Raw genomic sequence first — 26,111 nt, forward strand, 5'->3', positions numbered from 1 at the left:
GAGTCAACTGGGTCCAGTTTCGACGCGTGGTCGACCGCCACATCGACGACAACCCACCACTCGACACAGTGGAGGACATCGACCGGGCCCTGGAGGGTCTCCATCAAGCCATATCCGTGGCTGACGAAGAGTGCGTTCGACGAGTTCCTGTGAGGGGTAAGTTTCAAGCAATTGATTCCCACACCAAACTCTTGATTCGGCTCAGAAATGTTCGTAGACGCCAGTTTCAGCGGACTGGGGATCTGCAGCGTAAATACGAAATGGTCGATCTGAATCGGCAGATCGCTTCCAGAATGGTCTCAATCCGGAACGAGAGTTTCGGGCGGCTCGTTCAGAACCTGGACGACCGTTCCAGACCATTCTGGAAGGTTGCCAAGGTGCTGAAGTCTCACCCCAAGCCCATTCCACCACTTAGAGTCAATGACGAACGGCTTATCACCAACGAAGAGAAGGCCAATGCAATTGGGGAGCACATTGCCCAATCGCATTTGCTTGGCTCTACAATCCCAAGTCCACTCGAGAACCAGGTTGTGCAGTGCGTTCAGACGTTAGATACCTCCCCTTGTGCCGTCCCTCCAGAAGAACGGATTACAGAGGAACAAATTTGCTCAGCGCTGAAATATAGTAAAAACATGAAGGCTCCCGGGTTTGACGGAATATTCAACCTAGCGTTGAAAAATCTCAGCCCGAGGGTCCACTCGCTGCTGGCTGCCATCCTCAACAGATGCTTGGAGCTGCACTACTTTCCAAGCATCAGGAAGGTGGCAAAAATCATCCCGATCCGCAAACCTGGGAAAGACCCTTCACTACCGTCAAGCTACAGACCGATTAGCCTGCTCTCAGCGCTGAGCAAGCTGTTCGAAAAATTGATCCTCAGCCGACTAAACAAGTTTGTGGAGGAACATGACATTCTTCTTCCGGAACAGTTCGGGTTCCGCAAGGGGCATTCCACCAATCATCAGCTAGTGCGGGTGATGAATAACATCCGAAGTAACAAAACTGTATCCAAGTCCACAGCCATGGCCTTGTTAGACGTCGAAAAGGCGTTTGACAATGTCTGGCACGACGGACTTATATACAAGCTTTGTAACTCCAACTTTCCACCATACCTTGTGAAAATCACCCGTAACTATCTCCAGCAAAGGTCGTTCAGGGTGTCGTTGAATAGTTCCCTTTCGGGACAATTTCCGATCCCAGCAGGTGTTCCGCAAGGGAGTCTGCTGGGACCACTGCTTTACAGCATCTACACGTCGGACATCCCTCCTCTAGGAGACGGTTGCGTGTTCTTTCTGTTCGCAGATGACACCGCGATAGCCGTCAAGGGTAGGATGCCTCGTGAAATTACGAACAAGCTGCAACGATGCCTTGACACCTTTACTGATTATGCCACCTCGTGGAAAATCAAAATCAACGCCTCGAAAACCCAAGCGATCATGTTCCTTCACAGACAATCACCAAAACTTAAACCGTCTCCCTCCTGTACCGTAATAATGGATGGTACAAGGGTCGAGTGGTCCACTGATGTTACTTATCTCGGGATGTTGTTCGATGAGAAGCTCCTGTTCCGCTCGCACATAGAGAAAACCCTAGTTAAGTGCTCCGCCTTGGTTAGGTGTTTGTATCCGCTCATTTGCCGCAGATCCCGCCTCTCAAGGCAAAACAAACTGGCTGTTTACAAACAGATCATAGCCCCCGCGATCTTCTATGCCGCCCCGGTGTGGGAATCGTGCGCTCAGACCCACAGGAACAAAATCCAGGTTGCACAGAATAGAGTGTTGAGGATGATCCTAGATCGTCCATTCGACACAAGAATAGCAGACCTCCATCAAGAGGCAGAAATTCCCAAAGTAGATTCCAAAATTGATGATATGACAACTAAATTTATTCAAAAATGCAATCTTTCTGAACATGCTTTAATAAGCAATTTGTACATAGTAGGTTAAGTGTATATAGTAGAGTAGGTTAGTTTTAAGCTGTAAATAGTAGTATTAAGTAGTTTCTCTTCAAATTCTAAAAACAAAACAAACCAATCCCACCAAGGTGGTCGACCGTGTACTAAGTCTAGGACTAATCCTGTAAAACTAATTTTAAATTTTGCCCATACCTAAAGATGAAGAAAGCAATTAAATCACTTAGTAAAAATTTATATGGTAATCGTCCAAGTTAAACTAAAATAAAGATCATTTAAACTAATTGATGGGGCTCTTTTGTGGAAAACCTTTTGGATAGTACGGACGCGCGGAAAAAAGTCAAGTGTTAGAAAAAGGAAAGACGGATTTTTGCCTTCGCGTGTGTGACGCCTAGTGTGGCGAGTGAAACGGGCTGTTAACCTGGCCAGAAGAAGCTAAACCCAGTCTCGGTAGTGCGTAATTCTGGTATTCGGACGAAGTATCCCGAAACCTGCAAGTGGCGTGCGTATTAATTGCCGCCGAGCTGGTCCCCAATCCCCGCCATTAGATATAGGCGTTCTCGACTGCATGGGATTGGTAGTTCGCGAGTGTCCGACGGTTGTGTGGTAGGCGAAGAAGTGAAGAATTGCCTCCTTCGTGATCCTAGTGTTGGTTCGAGAAACCAGACCAGAATCTGCCGTTAGAACGGTCCACAATAGTGCGCGAGTGGATGAAGTTTTGAACCTACGTCCGAAAAGTGTGCCAACAAAAATATTAATCACGTGTGCTCACAGGATTCCTACAAGAATCCCTGCAGAAAGTGCCCCGACGCCTGCGACGACGCAGAGAGCAACGAGCGACGGCGCGGGCCCAACGTAACCTCTCAATCGACAGAGTAGGCAGCCCCTGAGGGAAAAGGTAAGTTGCATGCTACCTTCTTAATGTTATAGGGTGTCCTACCTGAACGTCTTGGCCCACCATAGTAGGCGGTGGCAGCTCATTTGCACCCAAAGCCAACTCCGGAGCAACACTCATTGGGCCCAAAGATTCTTCATTAAATCTTGAATCACCTGAGGCTTGTACCTTACGGCTAGTCAACTCTAATTTTCAGGGTCGGCAAACCGCACTAGAAGAAACTCACCTGAATCCAACCAGCGACAAAACTCCAACCTGAAACTTTTCTTTCGGTGCATGCAAGATTTAGAACACAACCGTTACGTTAAGAATACCAAGCCAAAAAATATATTCAGGAGAACCAAACTTTGGAGCACTTTTGTATTTTAGGAAAAGGAAAATGTTCTAAGGTTTTGACTCACTACCTGATGTCTGCTAACGCTTGCCTCGCTGATGCCGACGTCGCCGCCGTTGCCGTTGGATGTCACGTGTTACCTCGTCGCTGGATCGCTTCACCATTACCAGGGCCGATGCTGATACCGTTCCGATTCAAAACGGGGTGCTAGGTCGTGTGTTGACGTACGACCGGTTCTGGGAAGCGGTTCACTGTGCACAATCTCACACACTTCGAGAGGAATTCAACCTAACTCGCACCGCGACCCCTTGTCTAACCGGTTTTTACTTCACGGACAGTTCTTCAGGGTGTCGACTTAAACTTCACAAACCGGAAGACGACCTCTCGGAATTCTAACTGGCCTTAACGTTAGTGATAAGGAGGTTCAGTTTACCACCACGTGGTCACTAAAGCGCACACTACCGTGTATTGTTCTTGGCGGGTTAGGATGCACTTGGAGCTAAGCTCCTTACACGTTTCTATAGAGACTAAACCGGCAAGAGTAATTAACACTGGCTGTCCAAAACTTCTCTTAAGCAAACCCCACACGTATCAATATATTGACGCGAAGGGGAATTATTGACAAAAATATTGATGATGTGAATACAGAAATATTGTCAATACCGATGTATAGACGTCAATATTGAATGTATTGACAATACGATTATTGTCAATAAAAGCAATCGTGTAGGGTCCACTTTACTCCGGTAAAATAACGGGTTCGAATCTCACTTGCTGAACTTTTAATTCACTTTTCTGGATGCACCAATCTTCTTCGCTTCCGAGGACCTCTATTAAGGGTCGGGGACCCTTATATAGAAGTGTCGGTTTTGAATGTAGGTACACAGCTAGACAAATTAATGTAAATTTAGGTGCTCTGAGACTGACATATACGAGCGTCGAGTTTAACATAAAATTGAGTCATATTAGACGCGAAATTCAGCTCAATCAAACGTACTTTCGATCTTTTCAGTCTCGGAGCACTTAATTTTACATGACATGTTTGTTTACGTCTCAGCCTTTATGTCAAAGATAGGTTCCGTCACGTGTGAGATTAGGTATTTCTAATAGCGAATTTGTTTATTATCGGGGTTGGAACCAGTTCCAACCCAGTGTGAAACCGAACTTTTTGTCAGTGCGAACCTGAACCTGAGGTAGGTTTTAAAAACAAACGATCAAACTGACGTTTGTCAGAAAACAAGCAGAGCCGATCTTGATACCCGATCCAGGTTGGAACTGAATAATAAACAAATTCGCTATAAGTGTTAAGCCAATTATCATCATACGATCATCAGCCCATCGATGACGATCGTATCACGTGATTTACGCGCCTTCGGGTTTTTCTCACTTCGTGCGCGTCGAGCAGTAGCTGGTAATCTTCGCTGTAGCCATGTTCGAGCAGTGGAGCCACCTGATCCCTGCGCTAGCTAGATTTTCGAAAACTCTATCTGACTCGGAGGGTTGTGACAGAGTTGGTAAATATCACGGCCGTCATGTGACAATGAGAAAACAGGTCCTCTCACTATCACGAGACGAAGCGACATTAGCTTTCTTGTCATTTTCCAATGATCAAGCATCCATGAGAATAATTTTTATGCGGTTTTGACATCAACATTTCTTTTTTGAATTTTTGAATTTAAGCAAGTAACCGTATGTAATCGGTAGAGTGAATATATTTTAAAGATTTTCTCGGTACAGGTAACTTTAATAGCAATATATGAGCTGGTAATCACGATGATCACAACACTGCCACGTTTTGTCATGACAAAAAAATCGATGAGATTTTGAAGAAAATCTCCGTCATCGTTTTCTCATCCGATGATAATGACAGAAGTATCTCTGTAAATATCGCGTGAGATCTTTCATTGAAAATGACATTTGCTAGCCCTGGTTGTGAGTCGTCTCATTTGACGTTACATTCGACATTTTTATCGTGCTGTGCTCGTCTTTTGGAATGATTTTTTTTTCAAAATTAAGCATGACAACGGTTCACAACTTTCTCGGTCTGTTTCATTAAAAAATGTTTTCTACTTTACGGCATTGGAGTTCATCAAATAGAAATAAATTTAATAGGTTTTAATTTATGTAATTCAATAAATTCTTGCATGAAATTTATATTTGAATACAATGGTTCGGTATGTCATGAGGCAAATCTGACAATAAATATAGTATTTAGGGTTGAAACATTCGTCGAAGGTTGGTGTTGGATGCTTATCCGAAGTCTGGTAATAAGTGTTGATGGATCAGAGATAGCTTTTAAATGGGATGTGTTGCGGTCATAAGTTTTTTTCCAGTATCTTTGGATTGAACAGTTAAGTTTGAACCTTGCCTGTCTATAACAGTGATTTTTTCCTTATGGAAATTTGAAGACAAATTTTTCATTGGACAGAGGTTTCTCATGAGGACTGAGTCTCCAACCGATAGACTACTCGGTTTCGCTCTACGCTTCACATCCTCCTGCATTTTCTTTTCATAGTCCTGATCCCTGAAATCGGTACTAGGAGGAACCGTTTCCAGATCGTCAACGCAGGGTAATTTGGTGCGTAATTTTTCGATTGTGTAAAAGCACACTTGGTTCCTTACCCGTGATGGTATGTGGGGTATTGTTGTACAGTTCCAAATAATTGTTGAGTTCAGTCTTCCAAGCATTGCACAAAGCGTTCGCAATTTTCATTATTTTTAACAACGATCTGTTCTGGCGTTTGACTTCCCCATTAGCCTGAGGAGGCCAATAGGGTGAAGAGTGATTAAGGTAAATGCCGTTTAGTTTAAAATATTCCTCGAATTCGTATGTTACGAACTGTTTTGAATTGTCTAATTTAATTGTCAAATGCGATTGACAATTGTTTGATTGTTTCTTGTGCCGTGATTTTAGACATAACTTCTAATTCCATAAAACGACTGTAGATAATAGTCAATAACTCCAAGAATGTATTCCGCTGTTGGCATTGGCCCGAGAAAATCTATCGCAATATCAAACCATGGACGGTCGGGCAATGAACGTCGCATCATTGGTTCAGGCGGATCAGGAAGTTGGACTAAACGACATCCCTCGCAAGCTTCGCATGTTTCAACCGCGGCTTGATCCATGCCGGGCCACCAACACCTCTCCCGAAAACGTCGTTTCATCAGAGACTGTCCTGGATGTCCTTCGTGGGCTAATTGGAGCAACTTTGGTCGAAAGCTTGTCGGTATGACAAGTTTTGATCCGCGCAAGTAGTAGTAAAATTCTTCATTATATGCGACAGTTAGAAGATACTGAGAGGTTAGCACATATCATCGGCAAGAGACGTGCGTGTGAGAAAATTTGCGAAAAAATCTAAGGGCACCGGTGGGATTCGAACCCACAATTCCCATTCAGTACACGGGTGCATTGCCAATTATACAACGGTGGACCTATGGTCTACGGATGTATTTGGCTAATGACATATGAGTTTCGAATCCGTTTCCCTCCCTTAGTCTTTTTGCGCAAGCGTTCTCAATACACAACAATCGTCTATTACCGACGATATGTGCTTGTACCGCAACCACTCAGTATCGGTCGATGTGAACAAACACAACTCGTCTCTGTTCTACATCACACATGTTGGATACGGGATGTCCAATGCAGTATGAATAGAGCAATGAGCTGCTGGCCTCACCTCCGACCACCGGGCCATAGTGATGATATATCATCAAATTAATTTTCGATTTAGGTTAGCGACTGAAAGTCAATTTTTATTTGTTATATGCGACAGTTAGAAGATACTGAGAGGTTAGCACATATCATCGGCAAGAGACGTGCGTGTGAGAAAATTTGCGAAAAAATCTAAGGGAAACGGATTTGAAACTCATATGTCATTAGCCAAATACATCCGTAGACCATAGGTCCACCGTTGTATAATTGGCAATGCACCCGTGTACTGAATGGGAATTGTGGGTTCGAATCCCACCGGTGCCCTTAGATTTTTTCGCAAATTTTCTCACACGCACGTCTCTTGCCGATGATATGTGCTAACCTCTCAGTATCTTCTAACTGTCGCATATAACAAATAAAAATTGACTTTCAGTCGCTAACCTAAATCGGAAAAGTAAAATTCTTCTTTATTTGCGATTTGTTACTTGGTTTACAATTGCTAATACAGGGCAAGAGGTTAGCCAGAAGGGCTCTCCATCTTTGGTGAAATTTTTGATTTTGTGTTTGTACATGTCGTGTTTTACAATTCTCTTCTTGTGAAGAATGTTTGATTTAAATGTTTTAATTTGTTATTCTACACCCAATCGAGGGATGTAAGATTCGCTTACAATTATGTGGGATTCATCATCAGAGGATGTTAGTGGAGACCGCATGAACCGAGGATGCGATATACTTAGCTGCGGTCCAATGCAAGAAAATTGGAGACCGAAAAATGTAGAGTGTATTAGTGAGGTAAATTAGTTATGTCGAAAAAAATAGGAAACACATTGCCGACTGGACTCGAACCAAGAACGCTTCGATTATCAGACCTGTGCTTTCTCCCCTGCTCTCTCCATCCTCCTGAATATGGATAGCCTAAAAGCAAACATGAAGCGCTCATTTTCTCGCATACTCGACTTCGTATGCTTTTTCTGCTGGAGAGATTCGAGGCAAGTGTGTGCGTCGTTCTACAATGTTCTACAATGTGCGTCGTTCTACAAGCTTACTGGTATAGTCGAAAGCGTAGATAGAACACGAAATAAAAAAAGACAAAAAACCATTACATCGCCTGCAATTTATAACATTCGTTGCGATGTTCATGAACAGAGGATGATAGGAAACGGAACTAACATTCATTGTAATAAATTTTTGGTTTGCGTGTAGTCCGCGTTGGACTATTGACGATCATTCTCAGGGTCTTATTCTGGATCCTTTGTAACTTGAGATTGTGGCTTTTTGCGAGGGGGGCGACACATCTAAATCTCAATTCTAGATGCTCAACAAATCTCACACTAGCGAATCGATCTTCGAAATATCTTCTTTCATTTCTCGCATCTACTGCATCGCGCATCATCTTTTTGCAGGAAATCTTCAGAATCGTCATCAATCTTCTTTCTATCTACTCAGCGTGCGTGCAGCTAACCACAGCAAAACACAATTTTTCCTGCATTGTAGATAAAGTCGCCCCCCGCGGCTTTTTGCGCAACTCTCCCAGATGGGCATCCCGTATTCTATTACGGGAAGGATGATTTGTTTATAGACAGCAAGCTTATTTTTCAGGGACAGGGTAGACCTCCTGTTGATGAGTGGATACAATGATCTTATCAGGCAGATCTTATTATTCTCCGATGGAACAAGTCTGGGACTGCGAGATTTAAAGTGTGGAAATATGATGACCTGGGTCTTTGTCGCGTTGATACGGATCTTCCAGTTGTTGTCAGAGCTCCGATGACACTACCCTTGTGGCAGTCAGAGCTCCTATGACCCTACCCTTGTAGACGATGGATGTGTCATCTGCGAACAGAGACAACAATCCACCATCAGGGAGAGCCGGCATATCGGAGGTGAACAGGTTGAATAGAATGGGGCCAAGGATGCTTCCTTGTGGAACCCCGTCACCGATGTTGAAAGCATCCGATGTGATGCTATTCAGAGAGACTCGGAACGTCCTATCTGATAGAAGACCGTACTGCTGCAATTTCAACAGCAGGCCATCATGCCAGACATTGTCGAACGCTTTTTCAACGTCCAACAACGCCATGGCAGATGTTTTCGAAACAGACTTGTTCCGTGTGAGAATGTTTGTTACTCGAGTCAGCTGGTGGACGGTCGAACGACCTTTCCGAAAACCAAACTGTTCCTCGAGTAAGTTGTTTTTTGATATGATAACCCTGAGAGAAGGCTGATTGGTCGATAACTTAAAGGAGAGGACGGATCCATCCCAGGTTTCCGGATGGGTATGACTTTAGCTGACTTCTAGCACGAGGGGAAGTAGCCAAGCCTGAGGCACAGATTAAAAATCAGTGCCAGATGGTTGTAGAATCTGGAACTCAAGTGTTTGAGTCCAGATTCAGGATGTTGTTGAAACCTGGGGCCTTCATATTTTTAAATTATTTAAAATAGACCAACAGTTCGTCAGCAGAAATCTCGGATTCCTCGGGAAAAATGTTGGGAATCTGATGAAGATTGGTTGCATTTTCAGCAACCTCAGCTTCGTGAGGGCTGACGATGTTTTGTCCGAGATTATGGGAGTTGACGAAATGTTGACCTATCGCGGCAGTCTTCTCTTCATGAGTTATCAGATGAACCACTGGGTCGCTGGGACGGTCCAATGGAGTCAGTGGGTCTTGGCCTATTTTTAAGGATTTTCGTTAGTTTCCAGAAGAGCTGTGCACAACCTAGGAGAGAGCCGATCTTGTTAGCAAAATCCTGATTTCTAAGGTCCACCTTAGATGATGATTTCTAAGGTCCACCTTGGATGGTTTTTGTAAGATGATTGCAATGGGTCTTCAAGACACGCAAACCAGAACGCTGGTATTGCCTTCGGATGGAGCTACGGAGTCTGATGAGATTTTTGGTAATTCTATCAAGGTTCAGAGTATTGCTCACCTGTCTGGATACTGGCACGTCAGCCCCGGAATGTCGTCTCCTCGATGGAACGCAGATACCGGTCAACATCTTCGGGCGTCCCAGAGTTGGAACTGCTCCCAGCTGACACGATGATAGTTGCGTCGGGAAGCTTGGAATCGGTTGACGGATGAGGCTACATCGGCCACCACCGGATAGTGGTACGAACTGAGCTCCTGGTGGGTCACAGGTAGTGAGATGTTGTCTTCCATGTTGTTTAACTTTTAGTTTTTAAACTAAAACATATAAAAAATAAAATAGAGCAACAGACTAGATTCGAATCAAGAACCTTACGATTATAAACCCATAGTTTGACCACTAGACTGTTGGTACTTATATAAGATGGATGGCAAAAGGCGAGATAACTATGTAGTGCGGTGAACTCGGTTTTCTAGGTAACGCTTGAAGCGGTCATGATTCCGCTGCATTATGAAATCACAAATTTCCATAACGAAATCATGAATCATTGTTATGATTTCATGGGAGGGCAAGTTTTTTGATTTCATGATTTTTTATTCATGAAAATGGAATCGGATTTTTCCCGTGTAGGTCTGCTGCCGACCCGTCCCTGATGGTGACTTTCTTGGGGCAGTAGGTCGCAATGATGGTGATAGGGCTGACAGAAGTGGAGACTTCTACCCCTAAAGCTTCGATGATTTTGTAACCGTTTATTACAAAACATGTTAGATTTTTAATTTGTGCATAGTTGTTAAATGTACCGTCACGTCTCTTAAAGTTATTTGGTGTTGGATTAGTAGGGTTAGTAGTCGTTGTAAAAAAATGTTAATTTGTTAGTAGGATTAATTGTTTTTAAATTTGAAAATTATGTAAAACCGTACAACAGTGCACTGGGTATGAGTATTCTACCAGTGGGTACAACAACATTCGGGCGAAACTATGAATTCAAAATGGGTGGAAAATAACGTCTCACGAGAAGAGCAATGGGATGGGAAAAGCGCGAAGGAAAACCGCCATTCAATCAGTATCTGGCGTTCGTGTGCTTCGGACCGTTAAAACCAAGTGTCCTCAAAGTAATAAAAGTGAGTGGTGAATCGCGTGAATACCTATCTGTTCAATCAGGTAATACGGCTTGGCTAATTAATTACGGATAGGTAACATTAATCGAATGACCGTAGACTAGTACGATAATTAATTAAAATAAACCCCGTTGCCCTCACAGGACCTTTTTGTGATACCATTCGGTACAGCGCCATTTTGTGAACCAACCGACTAAGTCGGTCAGGAAGCACACGAGTCGGATTATTGGTCCTTAGTGGCGTCATTTTGACTTCGATTTAATGCAAACTTGGAGAAATTATTCAATCAATGGGACTTGCAGAAATTTTCATATTGTAAAAGTAACAATCCAAGAAACTGCATTTTTAATCATAATAGAACATACTGGGCTGTGGAATATTTTGAAAGCTCTTAGAATTGGAATTATTTTTCGAGACAACTTCCTTTCCTCCTTGTAGCAAATCAACATGAGTAAGAATCGTTGAATAATATCACAGCAATATGCAGCTTACAATAATTTAATTCTTGGCAGAATTGTCTAGGAATGCTACCTGTGTTTTCCATAAATTGCTTTTCAGACATCTTTTGATAAAATCCATGTTCTTCCAATTTCCTGGAATCTCTCTCATTTTTTTAATCATAAGGCTTGTACTCGAAAAAAATGCACCATTTTTATCCGTGTGTAACTTTTTTATCCGTGAGTAAAAATTGATGAAAATCTGGGCATAACTATTTTGGAGTGAATTGTTTATATGTGCAAAATTTCATAACAATCGGTTCAGTGGTTATTGAGATGTCATCGAAACAAGAAGAAAATCGCCGGAGAATTATGCGCGCCGTCATGGAAAATCCGACTGCGGCCATGAGATGGATCGGAAGACAACTGGGAATCACCCATACAACTGTGTCTCGGGTGGTAAAATCGTTTAAGGAGTCCCAGAAGTGTTCCACCTGGTTCGTTCAGCAAACCATGAAACGAGCTGGGCTTCGTGTATTCAAAGTCCGGAAGGCACCGAACCGGCGTGATCAACAAAACACGGCGGACAAATCCCGCGCAAGGAAGCTGTATCGAGAGTGGTTAACGAAACCGATGTGTGTGGTTATGGATGACGAAACCTACATCAAGGCAGACGCAAAGCAGATACCGGTGCAGGAGTTCTACGTTGCCAAATCACGGTTTGATGTTCCGGAAGACATAAGGAAGAAGAAAGTGGACAAATTCGCCAAAAAAATACTTGTTCTGGTAGGCCATATGCCAATGCGGTAAACTTAGTAAACCGTACATCACAATGGGTACCATCAACAGCGAAATTTACCGCATCGAGTGCCTCCAGAAGCGTCTGTTGCCCTTCCTGCGGTCCCACGGAGGCGAGACATTATTTTGGCTGGACCTGGCATCATGCCATTACGCGCGAACGACGTTGGATTGGTACAGAGACAATAACCCCCCAAATTCACCAGAGATTCGTCCGGTGGAAAGATTTTGGGCCATAATGAAGGCCAAAGTTCGAAAATCGTCGAAGGTGTTTAAGAACGAGCTGGAGTTGAAGAAAGAATGGATGAAAGTAACCAAAAAGGTCGGCTCCACCAATGCACAAAATGTAATGAGGGGTCTTAAGGGAAAAGTGCGGGCTTTCAGCGATGGAAAGGAAATTGAATAAACTAATTATGCCGAAACATAATCCATATGTATTAGTTCATTCCCTGGAAGTTTCAAGAAAATCCGACTTAAAATTTTTGGCGGACACTTTTGTCTGGTTCATTTTTTTCGAGTACAGGCCTAGTCGGAAATTCTGAGCGGCCTGGACTTTGTTCCTATGACTCTGTGCGTATGATTCCCACACCGGAGCTTCAATTACATATAGAAGCATATGTTTTATTTGAAAAAGTTCATCGTTCGTCATTGAGGACTTTAGACCCTTTGCGCCACCTCTAAATGTCAACAAAAAAAAGCAAAAAAATGGATATGCTACTTTATTAGTCCAAATAATCGTTTTCCAAAATACGCTGGAGTAGCCATCATTGAGTTTAATGAAGAGATATTGTTAAAGTAAGACCAAAGGGACATTTTAAAACGCAATATTACCAAATAAATTCGATTACTTAGTAACGTTGTTCTCAAGCTAGAAAATGAACCAAAACATGAATAAAAAAAGATAACAGAGAATTGTTGAGCGTGAAAGAATTTACCAAAATATATTTTTAGTTAAATAAAATTTAATAAACATAAATATCCTGCAAAAATCAACTTCAGAGGTCTTCACAATTTAAGATCATCTTGTAATTACAACTCAAGTACATTAACACATACCCAAACCAAACCAGTTTTACCCCGGTCGATTGACATCCATCGAATCGCATACGATTGCGATCCAACGCGCAATCAAGCTTCTGGTGGCGGCAAAATGTCAAAAGTCGCATAAAAAGTGCCGATCGATATCTTACTGACAGATGCACACCGTTCAGTTTACTCTATACTTCGGCCTAATCTACGATCAAGCGACCGGAGACTTGTAAATTTATCAAACCAGTGCAGTCGGAGATCTTCACCACACGATATGCCCTGCTTCTGTTCTCGAACTTGAACTAGAGCAAGTCTCTATAGTTGCTGTGCAGTTTATCCCTCCGTGTATAATTAGATTGTGTTGATAAGCAAACGTGAGACCAACCGCATTTTGAATTTTAGATGCCCTTAAAAAATGCGCCAAATGTTTTCCTCGTTCCCGCGGTGATGCAGCAACGACGATGGAATAATTACCAAATTTGAGCGAAGTGCAATGCCAATGTGATCGTGGATGACAGCAGCTTCGACTGGAGTTTGTGTAGCAAATGCAGCAATCGGAAATGGGAGATTCTGAAACAATGGTTCTGGTAAAACAAATTTCCCATTCGGTAAAGTGCAAGGCCACTCAAATTATCATTCAAAACAGTTGTCTTTGATGTTTACTTCTGTGGATAAATTTGAATTTGAACAATTAGTTTTCCCAGGGTTGATGACTTCACATCAGCAAACAAGACATCTAACTCCAGGGAAAGCATGCATTTTCTTTCACAGTGTCAACGATCGCGACAAAAGCAATACCCGCGCTCGCCTATGCCATTGTAATTCAACCTTGACACTACTTTAAGACAGAAAACAGCCATCGTCAACTTGTAATCGCTCTCGTAATCTAAAGATCCAATAACAATAACAAAAACAATGCTCATTTCTCTTTCACTTTTCCCAATGTCCCAGCAGAGTCGAACCTTAAATACCATCAAACAATAGACGACTAAGAGGCATTGGAAGATAGTGAGTGCTGAACGCACTTTCCCACCAGAAAACACAAAGAAAGTCAGTCCGCGTAAACATGAGTAAATCCACGTCAACTGTCGTACTTTTCACCCTGCTGGTGGTGGCGCTGGCCGTAGTCGTGGAAGCCGCCAAAGAGAAGCACATCAAATACAAGGAGAAAGACATGATGCGAAAGTCGATCGTCTACGATAAGAACACGCCGGATGTGTTCTACTGCCCGATGAACAAACCCACCGGAATGGACAAGATGATTGTGAGGTGAGTATTTGGATTTAGTTTATGCGAGTGAGTTGGCTTACGAGTTGGCTTATTAAAGCCCAGTCGGTTTGCTAGCCTGTTCAAAGCTTTCAAATTATATTTTCTACAATATTTTTCAACTAAGAGCATGACAGCTTGACGCATCAAAACACACAAGTTTGTTGTTATTAGATGGCAACACTGCTCGGATATAATCAATTAAAACTCAATATCTCGATATCGTTTCAAGATAGCAACTTCGAATGTTCAGTAAAGTTGAAGTATGAGTCAAGAGCCAGTCAAGTTTGCCGTCAATGATTCTCATATGACATCACAGCTAAAGTAAATCCAAATAAAGCACAATATTTCGATATCGGTTCAAAATGACGACTACGAATGTTCAGCAAAGTCAGCCAGGGTTGCCGCAAATGTTTGAAATTCAGCCAGTAGATGGCAACACTCCTCGAGTAGAATCAAATAGAATTCAATATTTTAATGTAGCGATTTCAAATGTTTACCAAAATTAGAATATGAGTCACTTAGGAAAATACTGATTCACTTCAGGAAAGATCGAAATCACTTCGAAAAGGGCTGAATCACTTCATAAAATTTCGGAATAACTTCGGGAAGTACCGATTCATTCCAGAAAAGTATCACTTCTGCAAGTTCTGAACCACTTCGGAAAGAACTGAATCATTTTTAAATAGTTTGAAGCCGCTTCAGAAAGTACTGAAACGCTTCAGAAAATTTCGGACTTTGGAAAGTACTGAATAATTTCATAAAGTTTTTAATCACTTTCGCAAGTACTAAATCACGTCTCACGTCTTCGGAAATAACTGAATCACTGAATTATTTCAGAACTGTTCGGAATGACTGAACCACTTAAGAAAAGTTTGAAATCACTCCGGAAAGTACTGAATCAATGCATAAGTAAGTGAATCAGTAGTTTCCAAAGTGATTGGAAACATTTTTGAAGAGGTTCAGTACTTTCTGAAATTATTCCGAAGATATCTGAAATTATTTAGTACTTTCCGAAATAATTACAAACTTTGATTATTTTTTTTCCAAAGTGATTCCGAAATTGTCCAAAGAGATTCAGTGCTTTTCGACATGATTGCGATTTTTTTCTGAAGTGAATCAGTACTTCTGAAGTGAATCCATACTTTTATTAAGCGATTCACTACTTTCCGAAGTGATTTCGAATCTTTCGAAGTCATTGTCATGAAACGATACCTAATAATTGAGATTTATTTGATTCTGCTCAAATAGTGTTGCCATCTACCTGTAAAATTGCTTGTCATTTATGACAACTCTGGCTGGCTCTTGACTCATAGTCCAACTTTGCTGAAAGCTTGAAATCATTACCTTGGAACCAGAGACGATGTTTTATAAGAGACGCGCGGAGAGAATAAAATTAAATCTGGTTTGGCAACCCGCAATTTTATGTTTACTTCGAGGGACTTTTAATTTGAGAGAATATCTTTTTATTCATTTCGGTAGTATCGGTATTCAAACGAAGTATTTAAATAATCAATTTTTGACAACACTGAGTGAAACCAAATATACTACATTGTAGGGGATATTTTATAGAGCTTTGCGCAAAATTATGCAATCTGTGATTCATGATTCCTACCGGGTATGAATGAACCCTCGATTTTTTTTTCGAATGGACGTATCTGCTTTTGTAAACAATGCATTTGACGGATTTCACGCCAACTCATCCAGTGGTTGGCAGCACCCTCTCAGAACCTTATGGAACTTTGTGGGTGTGGAGACTTAGCAATTTTAAGCAACTTTGCGTACTTATTTTTTTCAAAATTTATCTCGTCTAACATTTGATAAGGGTCAAAGTTTTTTGTCGATTTTTTTTTCAAATCGATATATAGCTTAAAAATGACAAGCCCTACAAAAAAGTGATGTATGGCGAACTTTTAGCAAATAATCTGAAATTTTATAAAAAAATTTAAATAAAATAAAAAATCGGTTTCTACACTCTAAAAAAATATATTTAAAAATTAAAAGTCATTTTCCCAAAAATGGTACCCCTCAGATTTGCTTGATATTTTTTCTCATGGAAGGCAATATAATTACCTAACTTTTCTTCATACATCGCAAAGTGGGCGCTTTTAAGGAAAAAAAGTTGTTCGAACAACAACTTTTTCATGTTAATTTTTTTTAGCGTGTTTCACTCAAAGTCGAATAGTAATACGCGCACAACCTTATTAAAATTCGATTAAACTTTATGGGTATACTTTTCGATAATCTGGGCGAAATCTAGCCTAACATTTGAAAAGGGTACAGAGAAGTTACCTGCAAATCGTCCAATAAGAGTTCAGAACAAAACGTTCTAATGAGGAACAGCCATCTCAGCATGGTTTGCACTTTCCTGTGATGGATTGTATTATAATATATGCATACACTCTATCCAACTTCTATAAAACCGCCCTCAAATTGTTCCAAATCAATAGGTAAACTAAGTAAAAATCACTTAGTATGTTTTATTCATGAAAAGATTTCAATTCATGTATTTGTGATTAATTTAATTAGAAAAATAATCATTCATTTATTTTTATGTATTAGGTGTGTCCATTAGTAAGCAATATGCATATATATGTTTATACCTCATCTCTCAAGTGAATACATATAATAGCGCAGGTAACTTAACGATTATTTAAGGCATGCCTAAAATAATCGTTAAGTTACCTGCTATATAGCAGTTATATAACAACGCAGGTAGTCACATGAGAGATATAAGGTATAAACTTAAAGCACCGCAGTCTGTTTCTACCGACATAATCTAATATTTAAGTTTGGTGATATCACAACAATGCTCATAGTTGCTGTAGTGCATAGTTGTTGAAAGTGTAGTGCTGCATAGTTGTTGAAACGAAAAAGTGTTTATATATACAACAATGGAAAAATCTGCTGAATTGATTATTAAAAGGGTGCAATGTAGTGCCAACATAAACAATCCCAATTGCAGCCGCAATAATTTACGTAATTTATCATCAAGTCTCATAGAGAAAATACATTCATGGGGCTTTGATCATCAATTGGATGTAACAATGCGTATTTGTGAATCGTGTCGTGGAATTTTAGTGCACAATAGGACACCTCTCCCGAAAAAGAGGCGATCGGATGGAAAAGAATCAAGCCATGCTCGGAAGTTTGAAGAGCCGCAACCATCAACAAGTCATCAGCAATCAGAACATCAGGAATTTGATGATACACTAGGTAAATAATAATAACTTTAACTGTTTCAACTGTGTGGTTTAAGGATTTTACATCGAAGATACAACTTCATTTTCAACATTTTTTTAGAGCACGAGCTGGATGAACCGCTTATCGTACAAATTTGATCGATTGGTAGGCCAACCTCGGTGAACAATCTATCAAATGTTCACGACTGTACGATATGCGGTTTATGCAGCTCGTGCTCCACAAACATGGGGAAAATTCAGATGCGGCTTCGATGTACCGTAAACGGGGATGTCTTTGATAATGGAGGTAACTTTGATAATGCAGCTAATCCAAAAAGTTATGACTTAATGCTCTTCGTATTCATTATTTTGGAAGGGAACATCGGTTTCCTATCCAAAATATTGCGTACGATGTGCCTTAAGTCATAAATTTTTGGCTTAGCTGCATTACCAAAGTTACCCCTATTATCAAAACCACCCCCGTTCATGGTACTATCACCTTAACAGCGTTATATATTAATGTGTGGTTATATTTTTTTTTCTTTTCTTTAATTTTACAGATACAGATCCATCGCTAGAATCAATCCCATCAGCGGATCAGATCCAAGGTCCATAAACAAACAGATACAAGCATAACAAAATTGAACTTCTGCTTCATATCAAATGATCAATACACAAAGATGTCCGATGAACTCAAGGAGCTGTTCAGTCATGTAAAAACTATACCTGGTACACAAAAATTTCATTGTTTTGTACCTATTTCTCAAAACATAATTTCTACTAAGCGATTTTCACATTCAAAGGAAACTCCGAAAAATTTCACTCTGTTTCCGATAGACTAATAATCAATGAAAAACTCAAATTATGTATGGAGAATCATAGGAAAATAAATTATGCACTAAACAAAAACACTAGAGTTTTCATTTATTAAAACACCATTCGAAATGCAGAAAAATCCTCTGTATTAGGCCCTTTCAAATGTTAGGCTAGATTTTTGTTTTAAGCACGCCCAGATTATCAAAAGGTCAAAATCTTTATGCTCATTAAGTTTCAACGGATTTTAATAAGGTTGTGCGCGTATTACTATTCGACTTTGAGTGAAACACGCTAAAAAAAAATTAACATGAAAAAGTTGTTGTTCGAACAACTTTTTTTTCCTTAAAAGCGCCCACTTTGCGATGTATGAAGAAAAGTTAGGTAATTATATTGCCTTTCATGAGAAAAAATATCAAGCAAATCTGAGGGGTACCATTTTTGGGAAAATGACTTTTAATTTTTAAATATATTTTTTTAGAGTGTAGAAACCAATTTTTTAATTTATTTAATTTTTTTTATAAAATTTCAGATTATTTGCTAAAAGTTCGCCATACATCACTATTTTGTAGGGCTTGTCATTTTTAAGCTATATCGATTTGAAAAAAAAATCGACAAAAAACTTTGACCCTTATCAAATGTTAGGCGAGATAAATTTTGAAAAAAATAAGTACTCAAAGTTGCTTAAAATTGCTAAGTCTCCACACCCACAAAGTTTCATAAGGTTCTGAGAGGGTGCTGCCAACTCCGAAGACGAGTTGGCGTGAAATCCGTCATTTGCTCGTCGATTTAGCTTAACTGGTAGCGCACCCATGCATGCACTACCTGATAGTGGTGTCAGTATGCGTGGGTGAGCTACCAGTTACGCTGAATCGACGATCAAATGCATTGTTTACAAAGGCAGACACCAAATTCATTATCTTGACAGATTACACCGAAAACACCATGATCAACGTTACAGGGCCTGTGTATATGTTTTTCGTTGCACTGGAGCGCATATTTCGTGAATACAGCTGATGAATAACAATTTATAATTTTACATAAATATTTGCTTTTTGACATTGATGTAAATATAAAAAAAAAATAATCAAAAAGATTTTAATTGTGTTTTCCAATTGCAGTTTTCATACGCAAACTTAAATTTCAAAAATTAAATTTCAACCGCCATTTCCTTCTTGTGAAGCGCTCGTGTTTATTTACATTGCTCGATTGGAACCGCGTTTGACGGTTTGATTGGAACTTTTGGCTTCAGTCTTCGCGTGTCTTTTATTAAAGATCGTCTTCCAATTAACAATTTTGGTTTTATGAGGGTTCTATAGACCATGATTTAGACTTGTAGAATGCTATAAAACCTCTATAAAGCTTGCAATGTTACTTGGGCTGCTTGGAACGATACAGATATATTGAGTTTCAGTTGAATCTACCCGGGGAGTGTTGCCATCTAACGGCAGAAATATGAGTCATTCATAGCCACTCTGGATGGCTCTCGACGCCCACCTCAACTTTGCTTATCATTCGATGTCGCTATCTTGAAACGAAACCTATATATCGAGCTCTGTTTGATTCTAATCGAGCAGTGTTGCCGTCTTTCAGTAGAAGTTAGCGTCATTCATGGCAACTCTGGTTGGCTCTTGACACATTCTTCAACTTTGTTGAACACTCGAATTCGTTATCTTGATGCGATACTGAGATATGTAAGCTGCGGGTTACCTGTCACCCTATCCAGCTTTCGATGCTCGGTAATGGCGGCCAGTTTGTACGAGTAAATGTATCCTTCACTGTGCTTTTTGACACTAACTGGAAGGCGTATGTTGTTCCATTTTCTTCTGTTCCTGGGAGAGGAAAAGGGAGGGTTCAAAATCCGAACATCCAGATAGTGTCAAAAAGCACAGTGAAGGATACATTTATTCATACACACAGGCCGCCATTACCGAGCATGGAAAGCTGGATAGCTGGCCCGATTTACCCCGGTGGGGCGGCTACGAGCAGGGTACTTTCCCCAAAGACGTTCGGATTTGGATGGATTGATAGGAAAATAGAGAAAGATGTAATTTAAGACGTCTATTAGCTATTCAGACCTTCCCTTCCTCCTTGCTGATTCTAGCTGTAGGTGGGACCTTCGACGATAGCGGTGGCGGTTGCTTTTCGTTCCGATTCAGGTCGGCTCCAGACACGGTTTGTGTCGAGCATCTCCTCTTCTTCTTCACTTTGGCTGCCTAGCAGCGGTCCTTAGCGTTTAGCGGGGGCATGAGCGAGGCTCCTTTTTCGGAACTCCCCCGGTGAAGATGAAGGCGAAGCGAAGCACCGAACCAACTACTCGCCGTAGATGGTCACAGTAGTCACTGCGTTCTCCTGCAATGGATAAGTTTTCAGGTTTTTTGACAGTTAGCCCATGCATTAACTCTCGCGTCACTTTTCAAATAGACCAATGTAACATATCCACCATTTTGAGAAAATCGAAGTTGAAGTTCGACAGATTATTATTTTAACTGTTTAAAAACAAAACATTTTGCAATACTATTTTTAATGTAGTCAGTGTATAATAACGTTGAAAATTCAGAAGAAACGGTAAAATCACAATTTTACTTTGAATGTCATGATACAACATATAAAAACCACATAGGACGTTTTGACAAGTCGAGTTGTACATCGGACATGTTACATTGGACGATTTTTCTCAATGACATAATCAATGAGTGTTACATTGGACGTTTTGTCCACATGATACTAGATTCCCTTTCACAGATTTCAGAGTAGAGTACCTAACTTTTGATTGACCCCGCCTTTATAAAATGAGCACCAATCATGTTAGGCAGTCCGAATGACCGAAGTAACAATCATGTACCCATTATTTCAAACTGTACCTTGGAAAATTTTTGACTTATGATTATCAGTTACTGTCAAAAACCCGACAACTTATGCATTGTGCGCCATCCTTTATGCTGCCTATGATTTTCACCTTCTTTTGCAGCGGGAAGAGAAATGAGACCAAGCTTCACTCAAAACGCGAGACAATTCCATACGATATTTTTCCCTACATTCTAAAGCACCTAACATGAATAAAATTAAAGACAAAAACAACGATTAAAATATATATTAAAACAACAGTGGTGAGTATGTTTCATGAGCGTACGACCAAAACAAATCATGACAGACAAGACACACGCTCATAGCAAACACGTTAAGGGTGGTTAATAATTGTCGCCCTTGAAGATATTTAGAGGCAATTGTAAATTAATTGATACCTCTATTTATATGATATGGTAGGTACCCCACGGTATTTTGGCCAAATTCCAGCATATCGGATGGTATCGAAACTGTCTATCCTTCCTTCCTCCTCGCATTTCAAGCTTATTGCGTATGGCATATTAGCTTATTGCGTGCTCTCAACTTAGTGTTCTAGTTGCACTTCCACAGTTATTAATTGAGAGTTTTCGATGCCTGTACCATTTTTGCATTGATATAATTGTGTGGCAAGTCCAATCATATTTCTATGCCCAGGGAAGTCGAGAAATTTTCCAACCCTGAAAAATTCCTAGACCGAACCGGGAATCGAACCCAGCCACCTCCAGCATGGTCTTGCTTTGTAGCTGCGCCTTTGCCGACTGAGCTAAGGGAGACCCCATCGAAACTGTCTATATTTGTTATAAAATTTGGAAAATTTGTGATCGAATGAAACATATTTCATCAAAATTGATTTGAATTTTTGCCGAGCTATCCTAATTTTTTAGTTTTTGAGTATGTTGGTATCGTAAAAGTTAATATTGATGTTTTTTTCAAAATTCTTTGCGGTTTTCGGATATTTTCTGACGTTTCCCAAATTTGTTAAAAACGCCCCGTAGCTTTACTAATTCATTCATGCTCGTTTATAGCCTGGGTAACATCCGAACGAGTTCCGAACTTTTTCCGGATGTCACCAGAGATGTAACCAGTGCCCTTGAATAGCACCTAAATCGATTATATTACAAAGACTAATCCATTAGTGGTTCAGATTAAATCTCTGTAACCACATTTGACCATATCCGGACTTCCTCCGGAAACCTCCGGGGAAAAGACCAGAACTTAAATACTAGCAAAAACGGTCATGCAACATTTCAAACGGCGTCAGCATTCAATTACTAAACCATTAGTGATAATATTAAATCTTTAGGGCCATATTTGATCATATCCGGACATATTCTGAACTTGTTCCGGATACTCCCGGAGAGACCCCGGAACAGATTTAGTGATGACACCAACGGATTAGTCTATGTGTCGCATGGTTGATTATGGTACTATTCAGACTTCTTCAGGCAAGTTTCGGTAACAATTGGCTAGTTTAGGAAAATCTAGGAATTATCAGGAATGTTCGGAGAGCTTCGAAAATGTTTCTTAAACTTCAGACATAAAACTAGATAAATTCAAAAAAGTTGAGAATGGATACATATATTTTCGAGCCACATATTGGTGAATTTAAGAAACTTAAGAGAAAACACATAGAGCATGCATTAATTTTTATTAAATTAATTTAGTAGTTACTTATACATTCCCAAATACAACAGTTACTGATCTATGCTACCATTTTTTTTAAGGTCTCGGCCGCTGCACAAGCTGTGCGAATTCGAGGGCAAACCTCTGCCACCGGACTACAAATCCGACTGCTACAAGGATCTGGACGAAAGCGACTACGCCTGCAAGGAGAAATACAGAATCATGGTAACTTTTCCACCATCCAAGGTCACTTTCCGAGGAGACCTTGTGCTATTGTCAAAATTCTCATAATCATTGAATTTTGGTTTTGTTTTATTTTTTTGAGATTGGCTTGTTTGAGTTTTTGCACTCAGTTTTCTTTGGTTTTTGTTTGTTTTAGGTTTTTGCAAAGCGTTGCTACTAATCATTAAATGGTGACAACTTATTTTTTTGGTTTCTCTCGCAATTTTCAGAAACGTTACGCCAAAGATAATACCGAGATCTAATCCAAAACGCATTTATCGCAAATATGCCTAAATAAAAAAATACACACTCGCCACACTGTACACCGCCCACTCAGCGCCACGCCATGAGCACACGCGAATCTATTCTACCTTCTTTGAATCTTTGAACATTGATTTCTACAAGACTCTGATACTGACTGCTGGACTTCTTTGAGCTCTCTTTTTCCTAAGTTTAACTGTTTTCTTTTTATTTTCTATTTATTTCAAATGTCTCTTCTACGTAACATAAATTAATGCCAAAAGGCTTATTAAATAAATTAAAACAATGCTTTAATATTCAAAACAAAATCAAATATTTCATTACCCAACAGTAAACAAACAATAATAAACAAAGGTTTCAATAGCCGGTTACCAAATATAACCAGAATGTTCCCACCGCCTTGTGCAGTGAAATATGCCGTCAATTTAACCTAGATTTCCTGCAATCATTTAAACTTAAACCTCAAAGTTTCCCGCAATTTTCAAAAAAGCTAGCAAATCAAAATATTTTCTTATGATAACATTTACACATTGGGTTACAAATTAGACCAATTGCTTCTTATGTCTAAACGTACAAAAAGTCTTGTCAACCACAAAAAACACGTAATTTAATTATAGATTTAAGTAAAAATCTCAAAAGACAAACACGTTTACCTACACCACACGTGCTTTGGAATAGGATAACCCAAATTGATGTGCAACGCCTACTAATTACGTGATGGAACGCATAAAAATGACAATGTTTACCATCGTGGCAGTGTTGCCAGGGTTTCAATAATTAACATTAATTAGCAAAATTACCTGTCACCTACCGATTGGTTTTGGGATATATCAACTAATCCAATTCCTTCTTGATTACTTCTTTCCAAGTTATGGATTAAGCCTCAAAATTATCGTTTCCCCTTCTAATTATGCCACCTATATCTAACCGTAATGTACTAACCTTCTCACCTTGCAAATACTATCATCGAAAATGTACACAAAGACGCAGCAGAACAATAGTTTTCAACGCATACGACGCTAATTTTACCATTTTTTGTACAAATTGTGACAACATTCAATCGAAATACACTGACATAAAACAAAACTACCAATCACACAAACCACATTGTCTGTACACAAAAGCACGAAGCATTCATTTCGCAGGGATCGCAACTAGCAGCAGGTGCGTATTAAGAGAGAGCTGTTTCAAGCTTGCATATAATTTTTTCTCTCGGTATTGGAACTAATCTTCTTAATAAAAAGCACTCACATTTTTCGATCTGAAAACTAATCCACAACCTCGCAACCTCCCACAGATGCGCATGCACCCACCGGGCAGTGATGCTCCCTTCAACGGATCCCGGCTGAGTCGGTTCATCGACATGGACGAAGACATGAAGCGAGTCAAGACCAAGAAGCATCATTAGTAGTGGTGGGGGAAGAACGAGTGCTTGTTTGTTGACAGAGAACACAAATTTTGAGTCATTAGAATAACTGTCCCGATCCGGAAAGAAGACGAGGAAGAAACTAAAACAACATTGTAAATAATCAAATTGCCATAATAGCTGCAAGATTTGCTTGGAACAACAGCTACCGAAATACTCGCACGTGCAATCAACTGACCGATTTTGAATTTTGTTACAACACTTTTTGTTAGCGTCAAAATATCACTGATTACATCAGACAGAGAATTTCGTTGATATTTAAATGTCATGACATTCTTCCTTCACCTGACAGCGACTGCTACCGCCAATGTGATGATTTTGTTTTTTGTTATTGAGTCTCTAATCTTGAATGGGGAATAATTGTTTTGTTGTGTAGACTTTGTAATGACAATACTTTTTTTTGTTTGATATAGGAAAGAAGTAATCGATTAACAGAATTGTGCTTAACGATCGAATGAAGTCAAAGGGTGACTTCTTTTTCATCGATTTAACTAAAATGGTTTCATTACAAAACAAAGGAAATCAGTGTAAGAATAATAAAACATAACATTTAAGCATTGTAAGTTTCGTGAAGTATCCGAAAATGCCCTTTAAATTGTTTTCCAACACTGCCGTCTGCCACTGACACTAAAACCACATACAAACAGACTTAATTCTTACTACTCAATCATCGTACACGCATTTAACGTTCAATTTACATATTACTAGCTGCGTGTATCCCCCACCACAGCGCTGGTATCGGATCACGTTGCCGTTTCTAAACATTCTGTCGAATTTGTATGCAACATTGTTTGCGACTTGGTAAGCAAGCTGTTTTCCACGGCCCGAATATACGCCTTTTTAATAGGAATTAAGCGATCGATTCAACCTCTGGTGGTGAGTGTAAGAACGTCAAAAAGAGTGTTGTGAGTAGAAATACTCAGAGGGAGAGATAGGCGGAGAAAACAAAATACAATTCGGCAGCAGGGATTTGTACCTAAATTATCTTCCAACACTTGCTAGAAGCCAGCATTTGCATTTATTTTTGATTCGATTTACGTGCAAAATAATAATTGATTGCATCGCAATATTTTGCACATTTCTTGGTGCCATTAATTAACCAACTAAGACCAATTAATCAATAGAGTTCGAATATTGTTTTTGATTCCAAAAACTAGTTGAATTTGAAAAGCACACGAAACATAAAGGTGATTGAATTTCTGTTCGATTGCAATACTGTCATATTTAATCTAGTAAGAATAAGAAATCATCTGACAAATTCTAATAAGAATATTGACATTGGAAGCGGAACACTTTTTCACTTTTCCTGATAAAATGATTTATTTATTTATTTATTTAGGGGAAATGTAGGTAATGTCGGCCTAAGTGTCCCATACATAAACTCAGCAATCGACTGAATTTTCAATAGCAACCAAGAATATCCATTAGTAC

General features: G+C 39.9%; 1 protein-coding gene across 2 annotated transcripts in view; it reads left to right on the plus strand.

The window, feature by feature from the left end:
- LOC135711381 (uncharacterized) overlaps positions 1-25,040 on the plus strand; it is a 63,548-nt gene extending 38,508 nt beyond the window's left edge. Inside the window, exons 2-4 of one of the 2 annotated variants that reach the window (XM_065234246.1) lie at positions 13,995-14,309; positions 22,873-22,996; positions 24,552-25,040. In XM_065234246.1, coding sequence (XP_065090318.1) covers positions 14,107-14,309; positions 22,873-22,996; positions 24,552-24,662 — 438 coding nt within the window. In that variant the 5' untranslated portion in view covers positions 13,995-14,106 and the 3' untranslated portion in view covers positions 24,663-25,040. Of the gene's footprint in view, positions 1-13,994; positions 14,310-22,872; positions 22,997-23,223; positions 23,258-24,551 lie in introns of those variants that run through there. The other variant, XM_065234256.1, reaches the window with a different exon arrangement.
- The last annotated feature ends 1,071 nt before the right edge of the window (positions 25,041-26,111 follow it).

This window comes from Ochlerotatus camptorhynchus, unplaced genomic scaffold, assembly GCF_037179485.1.
Source record: "Ochlerotatus camptorhynchus isolate MF236.1 unplaced genomic scaffold, CSIRO-AGI_Acam_v1.1 ptg000037l, whole genome shotgun sequence".
In the NCBI taxonomy this organism is placed as follows: domain Eukaryota; kingdom Metazoa; phylum Arthropoda; class Insecta; order Diptera; family Culicidae; genus Ochlerotatus; species Ochlerotatus camptorhynchus.